Source organism: Nymphalis io, chromosome 11, assembly GCF_905147045.1.
Source record: "Nymphalis io chromosome 11, ilAglIoxx1.1, whole genome shotgun sequence".
NCBI classification, from domain to species: domain Eukaryota; kingdom Metazoa; phylum Arthropoda; class Insecta; order Lepidoptera; family Nymphalidae; genus Nymphalis; species Nymphalis io.
In genome coordinates, this window is record NC_065898.1 from 2361848 (window position 1) to 2389152 (window position 27305).

Here is a 27305-nt window from a genome sequence, read left to right on the forward strand (position 1 = left end):
TTGTAAGAGCAAAGTTAATTTCGCTGACAGCGAGGAAAGAAAAAAAAACGCAGACGAGAACTGAGAGCAATCAGTTTAATGCATTTGAAACAGAACAACAAGGAAACTAGCGGAACGTAAGTTTTATTAATAACTTTAGTTGGGATCGTCTTCGGATGGCTATAAAAAGTTTCCTTTGTAGGATTTAGATTGAGGATTTATCTTACTTCATTTTTATACAAGAGTTTTTCAACAACAATTTATAGACAACGAATCCTTTTTATCCTGATGGTTTTGCTCATTTCGATACAACTCAGGCACTAGTTATTCAGCTGCGAACGAGTAACTGTGAAGTGAGCCAATGTAATGAAATTCACAAGGGACATACCAGATGCGACAGCGGAAAGGTTGATCGGAATAGTTAAGTTCCAATTGAGTAGGTATCAAGTATTACCTCGTTATGAATGGTGAGTGAGCCAGTGTAATTAGATACATTAAGTCTGTAGACTACGTCATTGACAGCGCTTTGTACTCGAATTGAGCATTTCGATATTTAATTTGCTCATGGTTAACAATTAAAGTTCGAATCAATACGAACCGATTTAGTTCAGTTAACGAAAGTAATTAATTTGAACATTGCATAAGGTATAATTTAATTTATATATCTATTAAAATTATTTATGAGTTGTGTATATAACTTCATATGTTTAAAGTTTTTTGAAGTACCCGTGCTTGTGTTGTTATTAAAAACTAAAACGTCGTTACTGCGTATATAAATATATACAAGAGGGCACATTTATAAATCCAACTTTTAATTCCGTTGAATTACACACGACAACTAGACAATATATTCTTCTATCGCCGAGATCCTGAGACGATTCCGCGCTCTTTATTTTCGAAAGAATGCGATTTATTGAATGTGACGTTTTTGTGCCATTCCATTATGCTGCGTAGTTTTATCTCAAGACGACAGCACAATTACATAAACAAAACGTTTGAATTGTTGAGACGGATATAGAATTGAAAAGGACAAAAGATAATAACTGCGTATGACATACGAAAGTAAAATTCAGTTGTATTTATTATAAAAAAAAAGTTTTTATTATTTAACACGAGACGAAAATATTTTAGTTCTTTTTAATTTTGAGTGATCCCTCGGTTATTACTATTGAACTTATAATCAGTTGAATATAAAGTATGGGTATACTATTTGCAAAACTAAAAATATGATAATTAAACATATATGATATATATATATATATCAGCTAAGCTAAGCTTCGGAATAAAGAAATTTCGTTCATCGTCAGCATTCATCTACACGAATTGCATTTTAATAAAACGCTATGTAAATTAGTTTTATTTTTTTATGAAATAAGTAGTCGGACTGGCAAATGGGTCTGATGTTAAGTGGTCACCACCGTCCATAGACATTGACGATGTAAGAAATATTCAATTATTCCGTACACCGGCAATAGCAATAAGTACGTATTTCAAATACAATCCCATCTAAAATCTATAACAAAATTTGTATTCGGAACCGTTCAATTATTCGACGCATTAGTGTATTTGAATAAATAGCCTTTCGTGTTGTGAACATGATATAATGTGATAGAGAGCTAGGGCTGACAGCAAACTCTATAACTATCATAACTTTAAGTGAAATTTAGTCTTGAGATGGCCCAGTAGTTAGAACCAATGATTGCGGGTTCAAACACAGCACTACTTAATTTTCATTCAAGTTATTTATTATTCATATCGTGTTTGGCGGTGAAGGAAAACATCGCAAGGAAGCCTACATGGGTCTAATTTCACTGAAATTCCGTTACAAATGTATCCAACCAACTCGCATTGGAAGAGGGTAATGGAATTTTCTCTCCTCAAAAGGGACAAGAGACCTTAGTTTAGTAGTCAGAAATTTACAGACTGTTACGTTGATACGTCTTTAGGCCAAGATGAGAAATGTAATTATTGAGTGCAACAATTCATATATAACATTAGAACCAAAAAGGTTTTAACTCTACCAAATTGTTAATATACAAGAAAAATATTTTTATTTCAATTTAGTATATTTTTAGGTAACAACATGACGTCACACATCCTGTGTGACGTCATATTGTTATTGGGTATACGTGGCTTTAAGCGATCACTGTACTATTTATAAAGAAAAACGCAAAACGCCGTTTTCGTACATCATGCGCATCATAAATTTTCAGTTAAAATTATAGGTATATCTCGAATATGTTTTGATTTCTAGTACTATTGACAACCCTATATATTGTCAATAACGGGATACAACCTCTATACAATGACAAAGTGCTTTTACATACTAATAAGTATAACTCAATTTCGATTGACCGATGTGCTGTTTGTAATAGAGAACAAATGTATATATGACTTCACTTGCGGCTTGCTATTTACTATATAACATTGCATAAAATAAACGTTGATGACAAAAAAAAATTAAGATTATAATATGGAAATTAAATTTAAGTAATCGTATATTACGTGAATAAATTAAAAATTTAACTCATTTTTTATTTTATTAGGTTATATTTTCTTTTTTTATTAATATTGAGTTCTTTTTTTTTCACATATCGACAGTGTTTTGTTCACATGTAAGGAGTAGGCTGGAAATCAGCGTTATGTCATATGCGACACGGCTTTTTAGCTAAGCATTTTAGTTTATAATGTTTAATATTGTAACAAATTCGAGAATCAATTTTTTCACTATTATTATTTCAATAAAAACCTGATTTTACGTAAGTTTTTAGTAACTATTGAAAAAATACTGGTGATATTGCGAATATAATTTGCAAACTTTAAAAGTGGAAATGCACCAAAGTCTTAGCCAACTATACGATATCGTATTTCCAAGGTGATCCATACCACCCTATTTCCTGTTAACGTTCCGTTTACCTCATCAGTTTAGAATTGAGTTAGTTACCCGCAGTCTAATGCTATTTTGAACTTTAGTTACGCTAGACACACACACTTACTACAGATAAGGTATGATCTTATACTAAAATATGTAACAGATTTCTAATAAATTTCAAGATGGTAACCGTTTTAAAATTAATCATTATTAAATCTTTAAAAAAACTAGTTAAATATCGTTCTATTTTTGTTCGAAATTTAATTAATATTTTAAAAATACTAAGGCTATTTAAAAAAAGGAAAGTTAAATAAAAAAGCTAATCCCCCATCTTGCAACGGCGGCCATTTTGAATTACAATGTGCCAAACCAGTGTGCACGAAATAGCCACAAAAGTAAGCTAAATCGGTTGAGTGGAACTTGTTTAGAATTCAGGTGCAACATTTGATACTAACACGTGAAGTTGTTTTTTTTTTTTTTGAGTGGTGTTGACCCAAATAGCCCAAGGCTTTAAGATAGAAGTATTGACGTATGTTAAAAAAATGATTAGGATAAAGGATAAAAAAATTTAAAAATAAGGGAAGACATTGCAGGTAGTTCATAAATAATAAGCTTTACCACAACATTAAATATTATTTGTCTATAATATTATTGGCATTATTAACTTTAAATTTTTGTTAATTTTAATAACGAAATTGAGATTGATTAGGAGTTTAATATTAAGGTATGATTTAAGCAAAAGTATTATTATTTCAATTTTTAATTCAATTAAGCTTTCAAATATCTACAGACGTATGATCTGTATATTTTGTTTATCTTTCTATTATTGTGATTAAGTTTCGTAGTTTGATGTATTAATTACTTAAGGCAAATGATTTTTTCTTTTGGAGATAAATAAGTTTACGAAAATAGTAGTCGGAAAAGAACGAAATCGATAATATTTATGTACAATACTATTTATTCCTCGTCAAAATATACCGTAGATAAAATATTTTGTAGACAGTAAAAATAATATGTTTCTTTATGCTACATCGTCGTGAATGATGAAGCGTGTACGACTTATATCCGTTCAATTAGTATGTCAGTACCTTTCATATCATATAATATAATGTATGTGTATCAAGTAAATAACATCATTACCATTTCGAGTCGTGTTATGTGTTTACATAAACAAATCTTTATAGATGGTTTTTCTTTTTTTGACTACAAAGTGAGTTTATACAGCCAAGATTTTCCAACGTTTAATAAATATACATGTAGTAAAATATAATCAGATAAATGAAGGTTTTCCTACATCGTTGAACACGAGAGGAATTATAAATACAAATTAAGCACATGAAAAGCGTTGCGCGACCTTGGGTTGAAAATCCACGTATTCCATGGACCAACTCCTAACACAAATTACAGCAGAACATTAATTATTTACAAATAAACTTATCAATCCTGTATTGAAATCAACAACATGTCATCTCTCTATATAATCGGTATCGAACAATGTAGATCCAAATAGATGAAAAAGCATTAAACTAGTTTCGTCTGTCGTATCAGTAAAAAATAATTGAAAGTCCAGAAATGTGTAACATTTGTTCCAACCATTTTAGCTCGCACATTTCGCTTTAACTCACAAAACTGTAAATCAAGCTCTAGAACGATAGATTGCTTCGAAACAAACAGGACAACGTTTTGATATATGCTTTATAGCTTTTATATACATCTGACTGCGTCGTTATTATGAGGCTGTAGATGCCCGGAGTCGAATCCCAGGGTCGAATCGGGTGAAAAAAACGTTATAAAGTTTTAATATAAATAAATAATCAATAAATTCCTAATAGCAGACCGACGATAGGAATTTGGCATTTTTACACGTTCCTTAACGTTCCTAGAGAAAGTAAAGCCGTTGGTTTTAGCACCTGATCTTGCTCCGTTCGGAGTCTTATCGGATTATGATACTGAGGGAATAAAGAGTGTATCTGATTTATTCATCTATAATTTTCCTGAGCAGTTGACTTATCCTTAATATAATAAGCCGTATCTTGGATATTGTTTGTGATTTATATCACCGTTAGAAAAAAACATAATGGAACTTTCTTTATGTTTATTGGTTTTAGGAAATCTAAAAGTATTTTGTGTCTGTGGTGATTGGTTGTTATAGGGTAGTGTTGACTTTACTAGGAGGTACAAAACTTCGAGGTCACTGAAGTTAGACTCATATGCCTGACCGGATTATAAATAAATTCGATTGTTGTTATGTCATCCATTTAATTTAGTTATTGTATAGATTCAAAATAATAATGTATAAAATATTTGATATTTGGATAAATAATTTTAATTTATTTCATATAGAACAATAATATGAATGATGGAATTATTTTTTTTTCTATATTGAGTAGTTTAATAGTTTTATGAAACAATTAAATAAAAAAAAATCATTTTCCTTTATAATTCTTGAACAGTTTGCAGATATTAGTTTCATTTCATATTATTTTATATAATGTAAAAAAATATATTGTAGTATTAACAAAGTATTAAAAAATAACACGGACTTTTTAATATCCTATTGAAAATATCGACATAACCATGGCAAATATTAAACAACATCCCGAGGGGTATATACGTACATAACCATTATAATGCAAAATATATAAATTGTATTATAAGTTGACATATTACACCATTATAAATACACATACATACATATATAGCTAAGAAAACACTGTGTTATACAAAGGTACCAAGTTAACCCTAAATGAATAATAAAGTTCGCCAAAAGTAATAACGCTGGTATTTTTTCTATCATCACAACGTTAACAATACAAATTATGAGAACAGTTTATGAAAGAAAAAGGTCGTTTCTTCAAAATAACCACCAGTATTTATTGTCATTACTTTAACAACTTTCAACTTAACAAGTCTCGAAGTTTTAATGCTATCGTTTCGATACGATAGCATGTTTATATTTATTGTTTACTTCATACAACAGTATATTATATTATATAATAATTCGATATAACAGTAGTTACTGGCCACAGCTTTGACGTAAAGCAATGCATTTATCGTGTTTTGTTGTACGTATACTATTTCAATTTTAAGCAACTAATTCGACTAATATATATAGTATATATTTTTATTTTGAGCATAGTTGGCCATCTGCCGAACATAACTGCAGGTGTTAACATTTTATGAGGCTTTAGCCAGATCTTAATATCGTCAATGCGCCAGAAAAATTATGTATAAACTTTTTAATATATAAAAGCATTATTAATTCACTAGTGACTTACTAACTTCAATTTGTTCGATAATTTTAATACAGAATACATACATTTTATTGTAGATGCAAAAGCAAATACTGTGTTCTAGCAGCTTCTTATCTAGCGGTTATAGGTTTTCCTTTATTTCAATATTATATAATAATGTATATTTTGATTTAATTTAATGGTAGAATTAAAATTGAGCTTTGACCATTAATAAATAAGAATGATTATATAACTATTATCTACCGACCTGCACTAGAGTAGCGTGGTGTAATAATCTCCAAACCTTCTATTCTGAGGCCTTAGCCCAGCAGTGGGACATTTACAGACTTTTACTTTTGTTTTATTACTACTAAGTACTTTAATAGATTGGGTAAGTTGTTTGGTTAATGTAAGATCAACAAGATGGCGCGTAGAATGTAATATCGTAGCGCGTAGCATCGTAGCCCCCAGCGGTCTACGTACCTCGTAGCATTAACTGATATTACGTATTCCCTTTACCTAACCGTAACGTTATTTGATTTTGATATAACATTGTATTATATGAAGCTAATGATAGAGTGTCTAGTCTTGTATCATATATTTATTTATTCTTCATATCATATTCGAGTCGTTAATTAATAATCTATGAAGATGTTGTGTTGGTGTTAAAAAAAACACCATTAATTATTCTATATTTAAATAATAATTGACATAATTTAATATCGTTTATTACTTTTTTTTAAATATTTTTGTTGATGTCAATGAATAACTTAGAAAAAACGAAATGAGTATATTTGTAAGCATACAGACTTACTAGTTTACTTAGTTAAGTACATCAACTATTATAATTATATACGATGTTTAACCTCGAATTATTGAAACCATTGAAAACATTCGGTTTGCGGCATAAGAGTAGTTATCACTGTTCTATCTTATCGTGAGCTCACTAGCAGATAGTCATGATGAGAAATACCGGTGATGATTTATACGAGTCATAAAATACTTCATTCCGAAAGCCTGGTTTAAGGTGTTATAGTAATAGACAAAACATATGGTATTTTATGTATAAAATGGTATGGCGATAACGATTTTATATTTTAAAGTATTTATATGAATTTAGGGAAAACTTAGTATTGTTGCAGTCCGGTTTGAAGGGTGAGTGAGACAGTGTAACTACAGGCAAATGACATAACATCTTAGTTCCTACGGTTGGTGGCGTATTGGTGATGTAAGGAATGCTTATTATTTCTTATATCACCATTGGCTATGGGTGGTTGTGACCATTTATCATTAGGTTGCATTTGTCCGTCTGCTTACCTATAACATAAAAACAATTAAAATCAGTTTAAATTAAGCCATTTCTTCACTTTCGTATCATTATTTTTGAAATATATATATTATTATTTCAAATTTTTGAATCAGTATCTATTAACGATCAAAATTTAGTTGTATTACATCTATTGTACGAATATTCAATTGTTCAATGACCCTCGTAAATTGCACTTTCAGTATTTATTTGTTTACATATTTGTAACAATTTATAAATTATATTTAATTAATTTGAAATTAAATCGGAACATATAATACAATAAACGCAACTTTATACGTATTGCGTGCTATTTATAATAGTAGTATTAAGTACAATATATTAATCCGAAACTGTAACACGTGTGCGCCAAGTCACTAAGCACTGTACAAAAGCCAAAAACTTCTTAAGACCCCGTGTAATTCCAAACACAAACTACTTAAACAAAATAATTTGCACATTGCACCGTTTGTTGCGAAACGCACAAAGTTCTATAACTGGAATAGCTTGGCTAAACACAAATTACTTGTGCAAGCCGTTCTGCGAAATTAACTTCAACTTAACAAACATATTCTACCATCCAACAGCAAAACTTAGTGTAACTACAGGCGCAAAGGACATAACAAATTTGTTCCCAAGGTTGGTTTCTACCTACCATCAGGTGGCCCAGGCCACTTCTTCCTATTTGCATTTAAAAATATACCTACTGCAAAGAGACAGAACATCATAGTATCTCTACGTCGTAAAAGAGCTCTACTATTTTGCTTAGTATGATTGTAAAGCTGTATACACTATTCAGATACTGTGCTTGCAAAATCTTTACGATTACGACACGACGAGCTTATATTAGCTAACGTATCAGTATAAACGCGCTTAACTGAGCAAATTGGCTTACACAAGTATACATTAAGTGCTTCTTGCATATATTACCGATGTTTAATATGCGTATGTCACATTGATTCAACGTAATCAATGTATAACGAAAACTTACTCCCGAGGAATGAATTAGCTGTAAACTATTATCAACTCTACTAGAATTAATTCCTAATTTAAAAACGACAACAATTAGACAAGTAATAATAAAACTATTTTATCAGCAACATCTCTACTACGTTAATGAATTTCTTTCGTCAGTTTCTTTCTGCTAGCGTAAGGTTGCCTGGATAAGATCGCTGTTTTAGCGATAAAACCGCCTCTTGTACAATTTTCTTGTATATAATAATAATAATATATGCGTCAATATTCATTGGTGTACAATAAAGATACTTTTCATATTTCAGCAACTTATAAGATTTTAATCTACTTTTAATCAATTTCAAAATAAATATGAGATTCTCGATAACTCTATTGAACTTTTTTTATTTTTGTTACCTCAGAATTCCGGCAAAAAATATATACTTCCAGGTTATTCCCATTGTTGTAAACAAAATCCATTTCAACATATATTGACAGTGAAAAGTGCGTGCGCAAACAGAGGTGCTCTTTATTATCTGATTCTGTTATTCGAAAGTTCGATGAATCCGACATGATCGGAGAGATCAACGGCTTATTGTGCTCTCTGATACGTGCTTTTATGTTACTATTTACTTAGAATTATTTTATTACTATATACTGCAGCCTTATGGAACCACTAGGTCAATAAATTTACCTTTTTTTGTTTGATCGTAATTTTTTTTTAAAAATGTTTAAAATTGATTTATATAACTAAATTTGGGTATGTAAACGAAATGTACATGTAGCAACTATTTTTTACGTTTCTGAACGACCCTTTTTCTCTTTCCGATGGTTATATTTGTCACTGACCGTATCCAAAAAAGTGATGTGTTTAAATCAAAAGAATATTTCGTACAAAAATATTTTTTTAAACATAAAAATGTGGAAGCAACGAGCAAAGAGAATCGCAAACAGTGAAATACGAAACAAACATACGGCGTATGTGACAGTAGAGGCTATTTCATTTTAAAAATATCACGGAATTCATATTAAAATTTTAAATTGTGAAATCGCGGATCGCGCTGTACTGCAGACTTGCTGTAAATTTCATTACAAAAAAATAATAGGAATTCATCCCATTGTTTTATACATTCTGTTTATTGTTAATTGGTTTGTATTATTTGAAAAGTTTGAAATTGAGATATACGTGATTTTTTTATTAATTAAAATATGATTTAAATTAATTCAAAAGTATTTGTTCTATATTTTGTTTTTATTATGAAATAAAAGTTATACAGGTTGAAATTACGAACCCTAAGGATAATTCGTGTTCGGAATTTAAGTACCTACTCGTAGTTTAAACAATACTTTTATTTTAGCTGAATGTAATTTATATATATAAATGTACTCGTAAATATTGTGGTACTGGCATTGCCTACAACATAACCATTCGTTATTTTAAAACAATCTTCTTTATTACTGTGTTTGAGTCTGAAGATAAGGGAGTAACCCCGCTTATCCTTATATATATGGCGATTTCTTGGCATGGTTTAAATATGTAGTCTGAGATGACATATGTATATAAAGCGCCTTATTTGCTCATCAGCCTTCCATTTTAAATGCAAAAAACACTGTTTTTGCATAAGCAAAAGATAATGTTCATGAATTATGAATGAAAATTTACAATGAACTTAAGTGTTATGTATGTCCATACACAATTGTATTGTTATATTTTCTTTTAGTTCATTTTCTTTTATAAGAACCATTCTCTTTAACATAAGTTTCATTGTTTTTTCCTGCTTCCTCGACTCAACGCTTCAACCTATTGTTGTAATATTTGCCTCGAATAGTTTGTAGTAGACGCTTGATATAGTTTTATTCAAATATATAAAACAAAAATATAAACAAAACCGAATGAAATCTTGTCTTTTATACAAACGACGTTAATTATATGTACCGTTATAACTAAATTCAATGTGTTATAATTTATAATATTCAATTATATATTACAATGTTTATTTGTAAACCTAATTGAACGTAATTCGTCAAAGCTTACAGTAAAGAAAGTATCAGAATCATAATAAATCGTAACAGTCATACAAAGATGGCTTTAAAATAATATTTTCTTTTCAGACACAGACATAGAAATATTTTTGGTGTATTTTTTTTTTTTTTATAGAATAGGAAGGCGGACGAGCATATGGGCCACCTGATGGTAAGTGGTCACCAAACGCCCTTAGACATTAGCATTGTAAGAAATGTTAACCATTGCTTACATCACCAATGCGCCACCAACCTTGGGAACTAAGATTTTATGTTCCTTGTGCCTGTAATTACACTGGCTCACTCACCCTTCAAACCGGAACACAACAATAATAAGTACTGCTGTTTTGCGGTAGAATATCTGATGAGTGGGTGGTACCTACCCAGACGAGCTTGCACAAAGCCCTACCACCAGTGAAGTATGAAGCGCCTTAGGGGCAAGACTGACTCGTAAGCCGTAACAGCAAACGGCAAGATGCTATTTCAAGCTGTAATGCCCCGTCTCCGCTGACACTCACTATTCCCTAGTTTGCGTGGCGCATATACTACGTATATATTTCGTTGCTTTATATTACTATAAATCTTTATTTTTATTCGTTTATATTACTCCATATATATTTTCTGGTTTTCTAATTATAAATTCTGGAAATAAACATCAATTAACATATCATTGCCAATTTTTTATTTATGTGATAAGTCAAAACCAACTTTAATACCATTAATAAAATACAAATGAGTCACATACATATTAAAGAAATGTTTCATTAGACTACATGGAGGCGATGTCCCAACGTTTAGGAGGTCTATCACAAAAATACTTTGTTCAACATTAGGTATTACTGGTGATAGGGCTTTGGCGCAAGCTCGTCTGGGTAGGTACCACCCACTTATCAAATATTCTTCCGCAAAACAGCAGTACTTGGTATTTGTGTTCCGGTTTGAAGGGCGACTCACTCACCCAGTGTACCCATCTATTATACATGATCTACAATAGGTAGGCGCACTATACTATACAGTTCACCCTATATCGTTTGGCGTGGTTTGGCGCTTAAAAATTCGGCATAGGTCCTACCTCCAGAAGCGCTCGCGCAATACTGAATTCGAACGCCGAACGCAAATCGCATTTTGTAGCATTTTAGATGTTTTTATTATGTTATTTTAAAAGTATTTTAATTTAATATTTTTTTAAATGATTAAAAAAAATATTCTTTATGAAATAACGTTTGTTTTGGTATAATTTGTTCTTAATAATAATTAAAAAAATCTCAACTACTTCGGAGCGTTTATGATAGTTTTATGTATTTTAATGTGTTTTTTTTCTTACAGTTAATTCATACGCATATCAAAATTACAGGCTGCTATGGACTAAATCCTTATTTGAAATATATTATTAAATTTTTTCCCATCAAATTAGTCAGCACTGTAGTTCAATCTACGAACTCAAAAAAGTGCATTCGCACATTTTACGTAATTACATACTTGCTTTGGAATTTTGACTTTGGACAAATAGCTAAATCCATATTAAGAAAATAGAGGCCGCTATGATCTATACTAATAACTGTTCTTTATTTTTCAATAAGTTAAAAATTTCAGTCTTTTAGTTTCTCAGAATACGAACACTTAAGTTGACCGTTTAATAAAAAAAATACGGTTTAAATGTAATAGCGCTCTTAACTTTAGAAACAAGATTTAATCACTAAATTACGTTTAAGTTTAAACAGCGTTCAGTAATTCGGTTCAGCTCGTTAACTAAGTACACAATGATTTACCTTTCGTTTACACTTTTACAAATAAACAAGTGACGATTGCCTTCCAACTGTTCAATTATTTGTTTGCTATACTGATTGAAAATTCCGATGTTTAAATGTAGTTTGTAATTGAATTTAAATCATTCGAATAAATTGTATCAAATATAATTATAATTGGTTTTATTAAACGAAACATTTATTATTGAGCTTAAAAAACTATGTAATTAAAGTGGAAACGTTTTTCAAGTTGCTTAAATTGTCTATGAAAATGTAACATATAATATATATATATATATATATTTAAGCGATAGATTTTTTAATAATAGCAAATTTATAATTACTCTTAAACCGACACGATAACAACCTTTTGAAAGTGTCTCAATTTGCGGTGAGGAATCATGTATGGCAGTTTCTCCTCAAAACATAATTTTAATGTAATACAATTTTAAAAATAATTGAATGCGATGTTCTTGTAGACTGATTAGGTTGAAGTACAAATGCTTTAAGGAAATGTTTCAGTGTAACTTGACATTGTTGTTATTTAAGACTTGAAGTGGATAAAGTAGGGAGAAATGACTCGAATTTGTATTAATAACAAATCATTATGTTTGTAAAAGTAAATAAAAGAAGCATGCTCTCCATCCACGAAATAATTTGGCGCTTATTTCATCACGTTGCTTCAATGCGGGATACAAAAGTTGCAAAAATATTAATGGATACAGTTTTCTATCACTATGTTTATTATCATTATGTTAAAAATTTCGTGTTGGTTACTAACGTCTCTGATTAAAAGTGGGGGCGCCGATGACGACATCGAAGATCGGGTACGGCTGCGACAACAAATGTTGAGCCACTGCGAATCGTTCGCACAAGCTTAGTCCACAATACATCGATTGCCAGGCACATTCGCGCAAACAGTTCGCCGTCTCCGACCACGACACCGACGGCAGTCGCATATCGACAAAAATGCACAACACTAGGTTCGATTTATAAATAAATCATTTTCACAATTTCATTTTCGATTTTTAAACACGTTCTATCCGAAGCGATCGTAAAACTTTGACTGGACTAAAGATTAGATAAACTGCGATCCAATAGAATCGATTCAACAATGCGCGTGATTTCAATGTATATCGATATTTCTTATATCGATAAGATAATGGGGCTTGAGGAGTATGATAGCTCATCTGAGTTGGAAATGGTACTGATATAGTTGGCGGTTTTTTTAAACGAGTACATTGCGTTGGAGGAAGGTCGCGTTTTATCTTTTATTTGGAGATAACAGGCATTGTAGCGATAATGTTGTGAAATGTCAACTTTCGTAACGCTATATAAATGCGACAAATGTTACTTTTATATCGTTAATTGGGTTACTCGTATCTTATGCTTTCTAGCTTTGAATATGTTATTATATATTTAGAAAACCAGAAAATTGAGCATCGCCTTATGATCTCTAAAATGGATAAGCCTTTGTTTGTACATTTTTATTTTCTTATATAGTTTAGTTTGCTTGTATGATTTGTTTTGTATAATGAAGAGACACAACACAACCACAGCTTTGCGTTTGTTTATGAAGTCTCACAATATATAAATTTATATTTTATTAAAAAAAACCCATAAACAAAGGTTTAAAGAGTCTAAGGTGGGTTGGTGTCGTTCAGACATTGTAAGTCAAATCATGGTGCATGACTGTCCTTGTTCGAATGCTGAAACTAAAATTTAGCTGGAATTGTTTCGGGCCGAAGAAGAAATGTTCGACGTAGAAGTGATAAACAATAGATAGATTTATAACATTTTCTATACGAAAGAGTTAATGTTCTAAACTAAAAAAAAAACTTTATTATTATGATTTCAACCAAATAATTAGCGAAGCGTAAATAAAGTCCTATTTTCACATAAGCAATAACTTCTCACCATTTATAATAATTAATAACCGATATAATATACTTGATATAATTATCTTCGCCAGAGGTAAATCAGACTTCGGTTATTAAGCTGATTATTTCGTAATATTAACATATTAGTTTCAGTTATACATTAATTACTTAATTAGTCTCGTATTAACGTTGATTTTCTTGCGGTAAATTAATTTTGTAATATTATAACGATTTCGGAAGTATTCAATTCTAAGTATGTATTTTTATATAACGTAAGGTTTGTTTTTTGTACTATATTTTATTTTTCGCTCACTTCGATTTATATAAGATATCGAATTTTCAAACATAGAATTGGCATTTTTGAAAAATTTTGCCTTATTTCAATAACCACCTAAGAACTAGGGGTAACAAGTCGGGCCAGCCGTCGGGGCCTCACAGTAGTATAGGCAAGCGACCCGCGTCCCCGTGACCCGTGATCCCGAAGTGACGGAGAGGGTTCGCTGGTTTCTTTGTGGGTATTCCGGCGCACTGTCGGCGATTCCTACATACCCACCTACTTCACGTGGTGGAAACGTGTAAACGTGTTTTTCCAGCGAGAAAAAAAGAGGGGCAACTGTCACCGGGCTACCGAAGTGGTTTTTAGGATCGTAAGTGGATCGAGGTTTAACATTTACATCTTTTTTTAAATAAACATCCTATTCGTACAATATTTTATTCTTAGTTATTATTTATTTTTATAGCTTAAATATAGTTATATATATTCTTTTTCTATGAGACGTCTTATCTCACAAAGTTAACAACCTTTTATTGAACACAGTCAGACAATGAGACTAACGCGGTATAACTGTCTTATCAGTTGTAACACTGGTGCACTGATAAGGTACTGTTGTTCATGCATGCGATAGCCGTATTAGTGTATTAGTGAAATGCCATAAAATAAAAAAAAAACCCTTTTTTCACAAATCAAAATACAGCGGGTCTAGACAAGTTACTTATTGTATAACGAATTCGTTTGTAGATAACACTGAACAGCAATACTATTCTGTTAGAAAAGGCTTCGTTTTTCACTCGTGATGGTTCGAATACCGAGTTACGGTGATAAGCTATATTAATAATAATAATATACTGGAACATTTTTCACACACGGCCATCTGATCCCAAATTAAGTTTGTACAAAGCTTGTGCTATGGAAACCAGACAACTGATTTACTACATATACTTCTTTTTTTCTTTTGTAAATACATACTTATATAGATAATTACACCCAGACTCAGGACAAACAGACATGTTCATGCACACAAATGTCTGTCCTAGGTGGGAATCGAACTCACAATTTTCGGCGTGAAAAGGCAAGAATCTACCTACCCCGCCAACCGGTACGTCAATTAATGCTTGTATCCTTTAATGGTTATAATTATTATAGCATAATTTTCTGACATTTACGTCGCGGTGATGATGAAGTAAAAAATTCTACTGTATAGAAATAAAATATGTATTCCGTTTGGCACGCGATTAAAAACTCATGAAATGAAACCGATAAAATTCGATTCCAGTTGAATCGAATGCATTCGTATAAAATCGTTTTAAGAGCAGATTCTTGTTGATACCAATATGTATACAGACAAATAAATGTAACAAAAATTATTGTCGTTATTAAAATTATATTATCAAAACTGAGAACCATTTTTGGGTGGCAAGGATACTGCAAGGAGCACTTGACCTTTGACAAATTATGAAAAATGTTTTATTATATTTTTTTACATAATTTATTTTTGTTAATAGCATCATCTAAATTGTGCAAATGTCATTTCTGCAATGCTTGGTCATCTTCAAATGATAATCATATAAAAAGAAATTCCCAACAAAAATTTCCTTTAAGAAAAATACAAATAAAATACTAGAGTAATTTTAACAGCGGCTATATTGTAAAAATGTTACTTTTCTCTTACGTTTTGATACTGAAATTTTTGAAAAACCAAGGCAATAAAGAATGTTTTGACATTAAAGGAATTTTGTTTCTCTTACTTGGATGAGCTATTAACTTGAAAGAAAGAGACAAATCATTTTTACTAGAAAATATAACTAAGAGAAAGAAGAAAAATTTATTTACTTCTTAAAATGCAAATAACTTTTTTATATTTCAAATATAATTAAAAATTGTATTATATAACACGTATGACAAAGAACTCACAGCCAATAGTGCAATCTTAAATTGAATACGTATTTGCTGTTTTATTTTGTATGCAACGAACAAGTGATTCAATTGGGATTATAAGATTAATTCTATACACAAAAATATACATACACCGTAAGCTTTACACAGCATGTAACAGAAAATACAATTCAAAACTATCAAGTTTCCTCCATGTCATACACACAAAGGAATCGTATTAAGCCGCAATCGAGTCCGCACAATAACAGAAGCGGTAACATTTGCAAACAGAATACTAACAGTCGTCATTCCGATCCAAATCGAAAGGCGATATGAGATCGCCGGGCACCGACGGAAATGGGTGGCTTGCAGCCGCATACAGAATCTCACTCCAAAACCCCCTCATTTTGCACCCGCGATCACGCGCGCATCGATAACTCGATAACCGACATCATGCACATCACTTAACTCAACTCGCACATTACAATATTGAAATTTAAAAATGGAATATATGATATATTTATGAAATAACCCTTCGTATTATATTTACGTCGGGTTTTGTTTGTCACAAATATTATTACGCGCGTCTCGTCGGTCAGTGTTTGTAAATAAAATAAACGCGGCAAAGCTACACAGAGTAAATATAACAGTGTAATCGCGGTCTCTTTTTGTCACAACATAGAGATTGAGAGAAAAAAGTTTTTAATGAAAATAAATATTAGTTTTGAGTGTAAGCAGGCTGCGCTACTTCGCGGGCGACTGTAGGATCGTTATCAGGTCGTAGTCGCTATCACATTGATAAGTTTCGCCTACAACAATTATGTGAAACAGCTGATAATGATAGAGTACGCGGGATATAGTGGTTTGATTAGTTTATTTTTTTTTTAATAAATTTTACGTCATTTCCTTAATACGATTAATTAGTCCTTTGTATATTGAACAATCATCATTTAATTCTCAGTATTGTTTACAATTAACTGGATTTATGCCATGACACAATAAATCGCGCAACCTCGATGTGATTTTGATAAAGTTGCGTCAAAAAGTAGGCCATGATAAACACTTTAAAGATAACATCTAAAAATTCATTTCAAATGTTAACTAAAAAAAAGAAACGTTTAGGAACTCAGTAAGATCCAGCTTAAGTTTATTCAGAAAACTTACATTTTATACAAAGGCAATAAAGATCTTAAAAAAAAACTCTGTTTAATTAAGTTTCTTTACTTACCAACCCTCGTCTGTTTCCTTTTTAAGGGTTTTTTCTGGTCACAGAGTAGCGCTAACAGCTCGAGAAGACAGTCATCGTGTTTGCTCTGAACCATTATTAATCTGTATTTTTGCAGTTTCACAATTTATGCAAGGCTAATATTATCTTTTTTCTAATTATTTAAATGATATGGAAACTGCCGCTGGATTTACATTGTTCGATTTTCAAACCACATTGAAAATAAGTTATGATATAGCTATCATATTGTTTCTTTAAAATATATGTTTTTTTTTATACTGTTTAGGAAGACTATGGCAGTATTCGAGTTTCTTTGTTCATAAAGACAGTATTGGTCTGAGGCTGTATACTTTTTTAACTTTAATTTTATTTATTTCAAGAGCTGAGGCAATTATAAAGTTAAATATTTTGCAGGAAGCGCTCGAAGAAAAAGTTATTACTCTTTTTCAGATACTGTTTTGATTCTACCTCCATAATTATTAAACTTTATAACCAGTACTTTTTCTGTTTCATAATTAAAACATCTGCATTTTTATATTTCGAATCATTAATTATCAGTTATTTGCATTTTTTCAACTTAAAGTTTCGTAAATTTTACTAGCAATAATATGTTGAAGTGTCGTTTGATCATAAAAAAAAACTTTTATTTTAATATTACAAATGTACTATAGATCATATGTTTAAAAAAAGCCCGCACTAAAATGAAACAATGAAAACGGTTCATTTCATATATATCGACAACCCACTTCCTTAAAACAATAAACACAATCGTAAACACTTCACTAGTACAGCACAAAATGTATCAGTTAGTAAGGAGATAGAGACGTGAATGATCGGTAAAATATTGATTTAGAGCACGTATCAACTGTCCTAGATTTATATCGATAACAAGCGAGGACATCAAGTTTAGAAATGTATATTACGACGTTCAGCGATGATCGATTTACCGAAACTGTTCGTTATAATTGTCATATGACAATTAAATATTCAAATGAACACAGATTGACTAAAATCACAGTAGCGTTGGTAGTGATTTCTTATTAATTGATTTGATGATGAATTTTTGCTAATAGGTGGGCGGGCTGCTAAATAGGCCACCTGATGGTAAGTGGTCACCACAGCCCATAGACATTGGCGATGTAAGTAATATTAACTATTCGGTACATCAACAATGCGCTACCAACCTTAGAAACTAACGTGTTATGTCCCTTGTGCTTTACAGTTAGATTGGCTCATTGAAACTTTGCTTCTTTAAATTATATCATGCTAATATTATAAGGGCACGTTTTCGTTGTTCTTAAATATACGATTGATGCGGATTTTTTTTCGAATTAGTAGTTTATAGTTAAATATTATAATTATAGCAATGTGATAGAGGAGAATACCGTTCGGAACTCGTGGTTATAACAAAGGAAAAAATTGATATAAACCGAGTAATTTTAAAAGCATCACTTACATATTCAACGTTCGTTATCATGAAAAGGTGCTTTAAAAATGTAGGATTTTTTCCTGTTACAACCGCAGAAAATATTGTTAAAGGATTTATCTTTCATTAATTACATGAAGTAACCCTTTGTGGAGGTAGCAACTCCTTGTATAAATTGACACAGTATGTCATATAAAATATACTTATATCATCAATGCGCTGTCAACTATAGGCTCTTAAGACGTAATCTTCTCCCTTCTTATACAATATAAACGATATAAATTTTTTTTTACAGAACGATACCAATTTTTTTTTAAAATAATAATAGCAAATTCCCCTTTTTTAACTAATAACTAATAGTTCCTGTTTACCTCTCTAATTAAGGATACAGTTAGGAGTGGGGATGATAATAACCCAAGTCAGGTTTGAATCTGCGACTTTCACATTGCTAGACGGCCCGTAAACCATTACTGAGTTTCTTTCACCGGTTCTTCTCAGGTCTCGGGTGTTTATTTCCGAATCGGTGGTAGATTTATGACGATCAATAAGTAAGTGTAACGCTATATTGAATAAAGATTTTTGATTTGATTGCATCTTTGGACGGTTTTACCCGTAAAGAGTATTTCGAAGATTATGATTACACATCTAACAAAAGTTGGTAGTATTTCCATTATGATGGTTCATGCTGTACTTACGGATCTTCACCGGAAAATGAAGTAGTCTCATAAGTCGCTTACCTGTAAATAAAGAAATAAACATTATTATTGTGTTTCGAAATAATAAAAATATTAATAATCTCCCATATTCCATGAATCATGTGTACGTTTAGATATGATGTGCTTTACAGTCAACGCTAGTCTCGACGGAGGTGACCCACGTCGGGCGGTGACAACTGTCAACCGACACGACGCGACTTTTATAATGGAAGCGGTCCGTTGTGACAGAAACATGAAGTTGCATTAATTTCGAATCTTTTAAAATAATACTTTAACGATTCATATGCTGAGTATTTAAGGGTTGTTGAAGTAATTATAGTTCACAGCGTATCTAGCGATCATTTGAAAGATCATGTTCATTTTTGGAACGAAAGTCCATATCGAACGTAACACAACCTTGGGCTTATAAGTGTCTTTGTGTGTTTGGAAGCATATGTCAATATATATGGATATTACGGAAATACAGCATACGTGGCAGCTCCATTATTTTTATAATAAAAAAAAATATTACAATTTTATTACCAAGATAGCCCAGTGGTTAGAACGCGTGAATTTTAATCGATGTACGTGTTGATGTGGGTTCAAACCCGGGCATGCACCACTGAATTTTCATGTGCTTAATTTGTGTTTATAATTCATCTCGTGCTTGACGATGAAGGAAAACATCGTGAGGGAAACATGCAGGCTGCATGTGTCAAATTTCACTGAAATTCTGCCACATGTGTATTCTACTAACACGCAATGGTGGAATACACATGTACATGGAGCAGCATGGTGGAATAAGCTCCAAACCTTCTCCTCAAAAAAGGAGAGGGGGCCTTAGCCCAGCAGTGACACATTCACAAGCTGTTACAGTCACAGTTATTACCAAACATCTTTTTTTATTGAATTACTCTAAAACGTTATCAATTTATCTCATTCTGCCTCTTATTTAAAAATACATACTGAAAGGAACTTTGTTTGAACAGAGAGTTACACGACACCTCCCTTCTTTTTTTAAATGAAAAATGCCTGACTAGTGGAACATTTCAAGGTCAAACTTGAGTGTACAGTTTCTATATGACGCAATAAAGCTTCACCTCTTTTCGCTTTTCCCCATACCACGTCGACAAAAAATTATTTCACGAATGACACGTAGAATGAATAATACATATAAAAATTATGATTGTTGCTATTTTGATAGTGTGCGCTTTGTAGATTTTGAAATGCTAATAAACCAAGTCGAAGTTTGAGATAAATATAGTAGAAAAAGCTTTATAAAAACATGCTTAATAAAATTAACTAAAAAATGTATTTTTAATATTTGATAATATAATATAGTATAAATTAAATTTAAAATTAAAATCCAATTAAAAATTAAATTCCAGCTATAATTATATACATTTTTATAACTTTTAAATATCGATACTGGTTATTCGTGATTATTAAATAGGATTTAAAAAAAGAAACAAAATTTCAAATACGACAAGATATTAAAACATAAATAGAAAAAGACAAAACGGTTCAGTACCTTTTTCTGCTCTTTGTATCAACCGACCGTTTGTTTTTGTTTGGTGGCTATTGACGAACTCTAGAGTTATCAGTAAAAAATTTGGAAATGTAAGTTTAAAAATTGTTCTTAGCATCCATAAATGTTATTCACAAACTTTCAATAAAAATTACGGTCGAATTTAGACCTCGAACTAACATTATTTAAAAAAAGCACGTAATGTACTATTAAATCGAAATTCAAATTGGCATACAATTTTTTATGACATGACAATAATATTCCCTTGATACAATATGACAGCATATATCCGATATTCCGAACACATCCACATATAGAGTAGGAATGATGCGAATCACGTGATTCCCAAAACAGTCGTTGGGAGCGACACGCGGGAAACATAACTCTAGTATTAAAAATTCATGACGATGGAATTTTATAAGAGGCGTACATTGTTTGCGCGAGGTACAATCACACGGACTAAGTTAACGTCGAACATGTTCATATTTCATTCAATCTATATAGATTACAAATTAAATGTCGATTTGGTTTTGAAATAAAAAAAATTGACAGTTTATATAATTCCAATAAAAGCGCTTAAAAACTTTATAGTTAGTATATTAAAATTTACCGTAAGTAAAGCTTACAGCTTATAAATGTCCCACTACTAGACTACCTAAGGCCTCTTTTTTTTGAGAAGCTTTGAAGCGTATTCCACCACGCTGTTATATTGCAAGTCAGCGGATAAACAGACAGAAGATTACCATCCGACAAATGCACATTTTCTTACCGTAACAGCCTGTGAATGTCCCACTGCTGGGCTAAAGGCCTCCTCTCCTCTTTTTGAGGAGAAGGTTTGGAGCTTATTCCACCACGCTGCTCCAATGCGGGTTGGTAGAATTCACATGTGGCAGAACTTCAGTAAAATTAGACACATGCACATTTTCTTACTATGTTTTATTTACTTCCGAGCACGAGATGAATTACAATCACAAATTAAGACATGAAAATTCAGCGTTTCTTGCCCGGGCTTGAACACGAACTCATAGGTTAAGATTCTCGTCCTCTAACCATTGGGCCATAACGGCTCTCTTAAAAGTATAAAAATACTTAAAATAAAAATAATTATTTTTTAATAAATATATTTTTTATCAGAGTTGCGATTGTACAGTGCGCTCATAATGTAAGTTATTAATGAAATTAATATCGGACTGGGTACGTAATCTCATGTGTTATTTTTTGAATGTTGAATTTAATTAAATTATGATTTACATACTGCTAGTTTTTGCCAGCGCTGGGGGTTGGGTAGGTGTTAGGTATAAAAAAGTAGTCTATGTCCTTCTTTGGGTTGTAGTTCAAGTTTGCTTCATACTAAATTATATCAAAATCTGTTTAGCCGCGAAAGCGTTACAAACAGATAAACTTACTTTCACATTTACATTATTGATATAGATTTATCGTAATAATCATATGTATTTATATAAAATTAATTATAATTTGACATGGTAATGGAATGAAGTAGCGACCAAAGTATCTGTCTAACTTATTTACTATGTCTCGTCATTTATAAAACTATTATCATAATATACATCACCTAGGTTGATTATTTTATTGTATATATCATATACATATTACTGGTGGTAGAGTCTTGTGCAAGCTCGTCTGGGTAGGTACCACCCACTCATAACATATTCTACCGCTAAACAGCAGTACTTGGTATTGTTGTGTTCACTCACTCACCATGCAAACCATTTTTGATTTGTATATTGTGTAATTGTGTTTGGGAATGGTGTGTTCTCCTGTAATCGGTTATAGTAAGATTAAGGTTAATGTAAAAAGTTTTTTGAATGTGTGTTATGTACAACTGTTGGAGATCCAAATAAATAAATAAATAAGAAATATCAAATGTTTATAAATTATCTTGATTAAAATCAAGGCATGAATAATCCTGCGTTACACCGCGTCCTCTAATGCGGATGAGGGGCAGATTACATAAAGTGTTTCTTTAATCATCGTGTTTGTCTTATTTGGGAGTTTGTTTTCAAGTTGCCGTTACGACATAAAATTTAATACACCGTAAAACTGTCTAAATTATATAATTGGTAACACACACTGTTAAATGGACAACTACTTTAATTTGCATGCTAAGTTAGCCTATAATTACACCGTGCGATATTCACAGAGATTTATTGTTATTATTATTACTTATTACCATAAGATATATTCTATTTCTTTATTTTAAGACACCGAATCTTTACATATATGTAATATAGATTTGATATAGGAATAAGTTTATTATTTTGTTCGTCATTGACAATAAAACTTTACCAGAAATTATAGCAATAAATTTTTGCTTATATGTAATTAATAGAATGATTTTTTTACTATGTACAGACATTTTTATAAAATACAAAATTAAAATAAAAAGAACAAAATACACATTACAAATTTAAAGCAAAAACACGCCGTCTGAAAGATTGTCCTGTGGCATTGTACCCAAGACGCTGGCACTATTTCCTCTCTGCACCGCTAGACTCAGCATTTAGAATGATTAATTTTATCGATATTGAAAAGTTTATGACCGTCATAAGATGGTACATATACACTTTAGTAAATAAAATATAAACTACTATAATGTCTCTGCGATAAAACTCCAACAGACGCTACAAGAATGTTACTACACAAAAACCAAGCCATTAAGTCATCATGGCGAACGTGAGGCTCGGGCCCTAATAGACAATAAGGGCCGTGGGGCTAAAAAGCTCCACGTATCAATCGAGAAATGCTCATTTGCCTTTATAAGATTTCAAGCGTCTCCCTTGGAAATTGTACTGGAAACATTAGTTAATGAATACCACGTGTCGCCAAAGCCTGAAAATATTAGCATATTTCAACACAAGACGATTAAAATTAAAATTTTAAGGGTGGTTGCATACGGTGTGTACAATTTGTCGTACAGACAATTAGTAGTCTCTCACTTCTGTAACGAGGTCGTATAATATTAACTCTTCGTCTATTGTGCTATCCGAGTTAATGGCGTGTCTGTTTATTAATCTTGATCACGATTATAACAGGTGATGGGTGGCTTATCAGTTTCAATAGTTATTACTACTTTATGGCGTACAAGTTACTAACATGACGACGTAATCGAATCAATCGAGTGAAACCAATCATGTAACAGGTTGTACTATGGGAAAAGTCACATTACAAGTTAACAGAAGATGTTTAGTCATATTAAATGTGTGTTAAGGTGTGTATATTATATGAAAAATAAATATTTTTAAAGACTATTTTCACATTAAAACTAAAGATAAGAGAGGATCAAATACAATCATTTATTTAAAAAAAAAACGAATACGGTAGAATCTTAAAAACGTAACACTACAATTTGACTGAAATTTTACATTTACTATTTAAAAGCAAAAATAGAATAATAACGGCGCAAGAAACGCAAAATCGTTTGAGACGGTACGTATGTGGTCGCCCTAATGCATTATTAAATCACCCTTAGAGCAATAAAGCTTGATGTTTCTCGCGTTCATGACGGTGTGTTATTTATTTAATTCAATCAGATTCTATTGTTGGTTGTTTTCTGTATAATAACGCTTTGTATTACTTTCTGTGTTTTATCTTTTTACTTTTGCATGTTTGTATTTGCTTACAGTAACAGCCTGTTAATGTCCCACTGCTGGGCTAAGGCCTCCTCTTCCTTTTTGAGGAGAAGGTTTGGAGCTTATTCCACCACGCTGCTCCAATGCGGGTTGGTGGAATACACATGTGGCAGAATTTCGATGAAATTAGACACATGCAGGTTTCCTCACGATGTTTTCCTTCACCGAAAAGCACGAGATGAATTATAACAGAAATTAAGCACATGAAAATTCAGAGGTGCTTGCCCGGGTTTGAACCCACGTTCATCGGTTAAGATTCACGCGTTCTTACCACTGGGCCATCTCGACTATATATTTGCTTGTAATAAATTAAATATTAAATTTTACATTACTTATATTCGTAACCAGAACGAATCATTTGTTTAATATAAAACTATGATAAAATATTAATCTATCTATGAAAAATAAATGTTTCTTTACTTGTTCTGTACGCTTTATCCGATGTAGTTACGACTTTATAGAGTTTTTGTAGCAATTGTGTCCAAATCACCACACATAACACCATCAACAACAGATTACACATAAGTATACATACCAACGCATGCCAAGGCTTCAGCTTATTTTAAATAAATAAAAAAAAAGAAATACATGATTATATACCAATTAATTTAAGATATTTACTTTGAAACAGATAAAATAACCTTTCACAAGAAAACAAAAACTATGTAATAAGGGACGAGTTACGGAAATTCCTTTGAACTCAAACTTTTAAAAGAGCCTATCGCGATGTTAAAGGTAAATATTGGCTTCGGGAAGTATTCGAATAAATGGCTCGGTGAATAAAACATTAAGTTTGCATAGCAATTGGTCGAATATAAAAGTCTTTTAAAATTTACGTCGGAATGAAAATTTTAGGTAAGTCACTTAAGGCTCGAGCGGTCGAATAGTCCGAGTCATATTCTACTTATTTTTATCCCCGGGCCCGGCCAAGCTTTCAAGTCGAGTTAATGTACAAAGGCTCATATTTTTAGCTGAGCGCATTGCTTCAAAGGTTACGATAATTCTTTCCTAAAGTGACATAGTGAAAAATTTGAAGCGATGTTTTCAGATGAACTAGTGTTCAAGGATTTTATTTCAAATTGGAAGACCGTTGGTGTAGGAATTAATTTAAATAATAATCTATAGATATACATTATATAAATATCAATAAATTTATCTTTGTTTGTGTCATACGCGTTCCTTAATTTTTCATCTGAATGAGTTCAATAATTAAAATACTTTTAATTACGTTTAATGAAATTTTCAGCACATATATGGACTTATATCCTCTAGTTCATGAGTCATTATAAAATTATATAAAATCTTATTTAATATGAACGTAAAGTCTCATCGACGCCAATTATAATTTAATGTTTTCTCAACCACTCAATCATACATACGAACATGCATAACAAGTCCATCTTTAAAATTCAGAGCATGCCCGATCTGTCTGTAATATGTTTGTAAATACATTTGGAAACATGATAGGATTAGTATTTACTTCCCTTAAATACAAGTGTTAAAAAATTCATACTCGGCACTGCCAAATACAAAGTCTAAACGCTGTTTGCATATTAACACGATGAATTTTGGCAACAATAACTAGGGCAATACGCACACCTGCGTCATAAATTTAACTTGAACATTTTAAATTGTTACTAATATATATACGTTACTGTATCGATAAAGTTGTATTTTTAATTTTAACGTATTTTAAGTAACTATTAATATTATTAAAACTTCTACTTTACAAGAACGATGCGAAATAATTGCCTACTCGGCGTTCTCTCAGCACTATAATATGTACTCCTCTCATGTTTTACTCAAATTAAGTAAGACTTAAGAAGAGTATTTGCCGAAAGGCAGCGGCATGGCTGTGATCCTGGCATGGGCGGCGGTCATGGGTCACGATGACCACTTACCATTATCACCGACTGCTCATCTGCCTCAAAAGGCAATAAAAAAATATACACATATATATTTCACATTATATCTATATTAAATTATTAAGACAAGAGTTAAGTTTTGAGATAGAATTTTTTCGTTGAGAGATTCTATATGTTACGTTGACTGACGCACGAGAGCTATTTAAATAAAAACTATTTGAACGAAATTATCGTCGATCATTTTGTTACGGATTTCACTCGAGTGAAGTGGCAAAAAAATCAACCCAAAACAAACATTTCGTCGATGTATTCAAACAGTGGCTATGGTCACGCTAGTTGTATGTATACGCCGCACGTCGCTAGTTGTCACTCACACATCAACGCCACGGCAACTGGAGCGGCAACCACACCTGAGCCCGAGCCCTGTAATAACGGTGGTTTCTTTCATCCGCTGAAACATTTGACGTTTAGATTTTTCCCACACTAAGACTGAAATATTACTTGCAATCTTGATTTAAGCAAATAGTATACAATGAGGATTTTGTTATATATTAACCTGATATATGTTAAATCTAAATTTCGTTAATAATAAGATAAGAGGTACTGTTTTCTTTTTTTTTCGTATAAAAGACTAAACGATTAGACAGAACGCATAAGCAAATACCACAGTACAGTTTTTTTCGAAAACGATTTCTTCATATAATATTAGAAAATATATAATGATCTCTCCGGGTACATGTCCGAACTCCTCTATTCTATTTTCTCACGCCGCA

At 31.6% G+C, this 27305-nt stretch overlaps 2 protein-coding genes across 8 annotated transcripts in view; one reads left to right on the top strand and one right to left on the bottom strand.

Annotated features, from left to right (window-relative positions):
- LOC126771590 (zinc finger and BTB domain-containing protein 17-like) overlaps positions 1-27305 on the top strand; it is a 299967-nt gene that overhangs the window by 88636 nt on the left and 184026 nt on the right. The window lies entirely within an intron of this gene.
- The window catches only part of LOC126771587 (atypical protein kinase C), a 216332-nt gene that overhangs the window by 13409 nt on the left and 175618 nt on the right, over positions 1-27305 (bottom strand). The window contains exon 1 of one of the 7 annotated variants that reach the window (XM_050491554.1): positions 16444-16883. The exons of 5 other annotated variants lie outside the window; for them this stretch is intronic. In XM_050491554.1, the coding sequence (XP_050347511.1) occupies positions 16444-16549 (106 nt within the window). In that variant the 5' untranslated portion in view covers positions 16550-16883. Of the gene's footprint in view, positions 1-12892; positions 13160-16443; positions 16884-27305 lie in introns of those variants that run through there. One more of the 7 variants, XM_050491553.1, reaches the window with a different exon arrangement.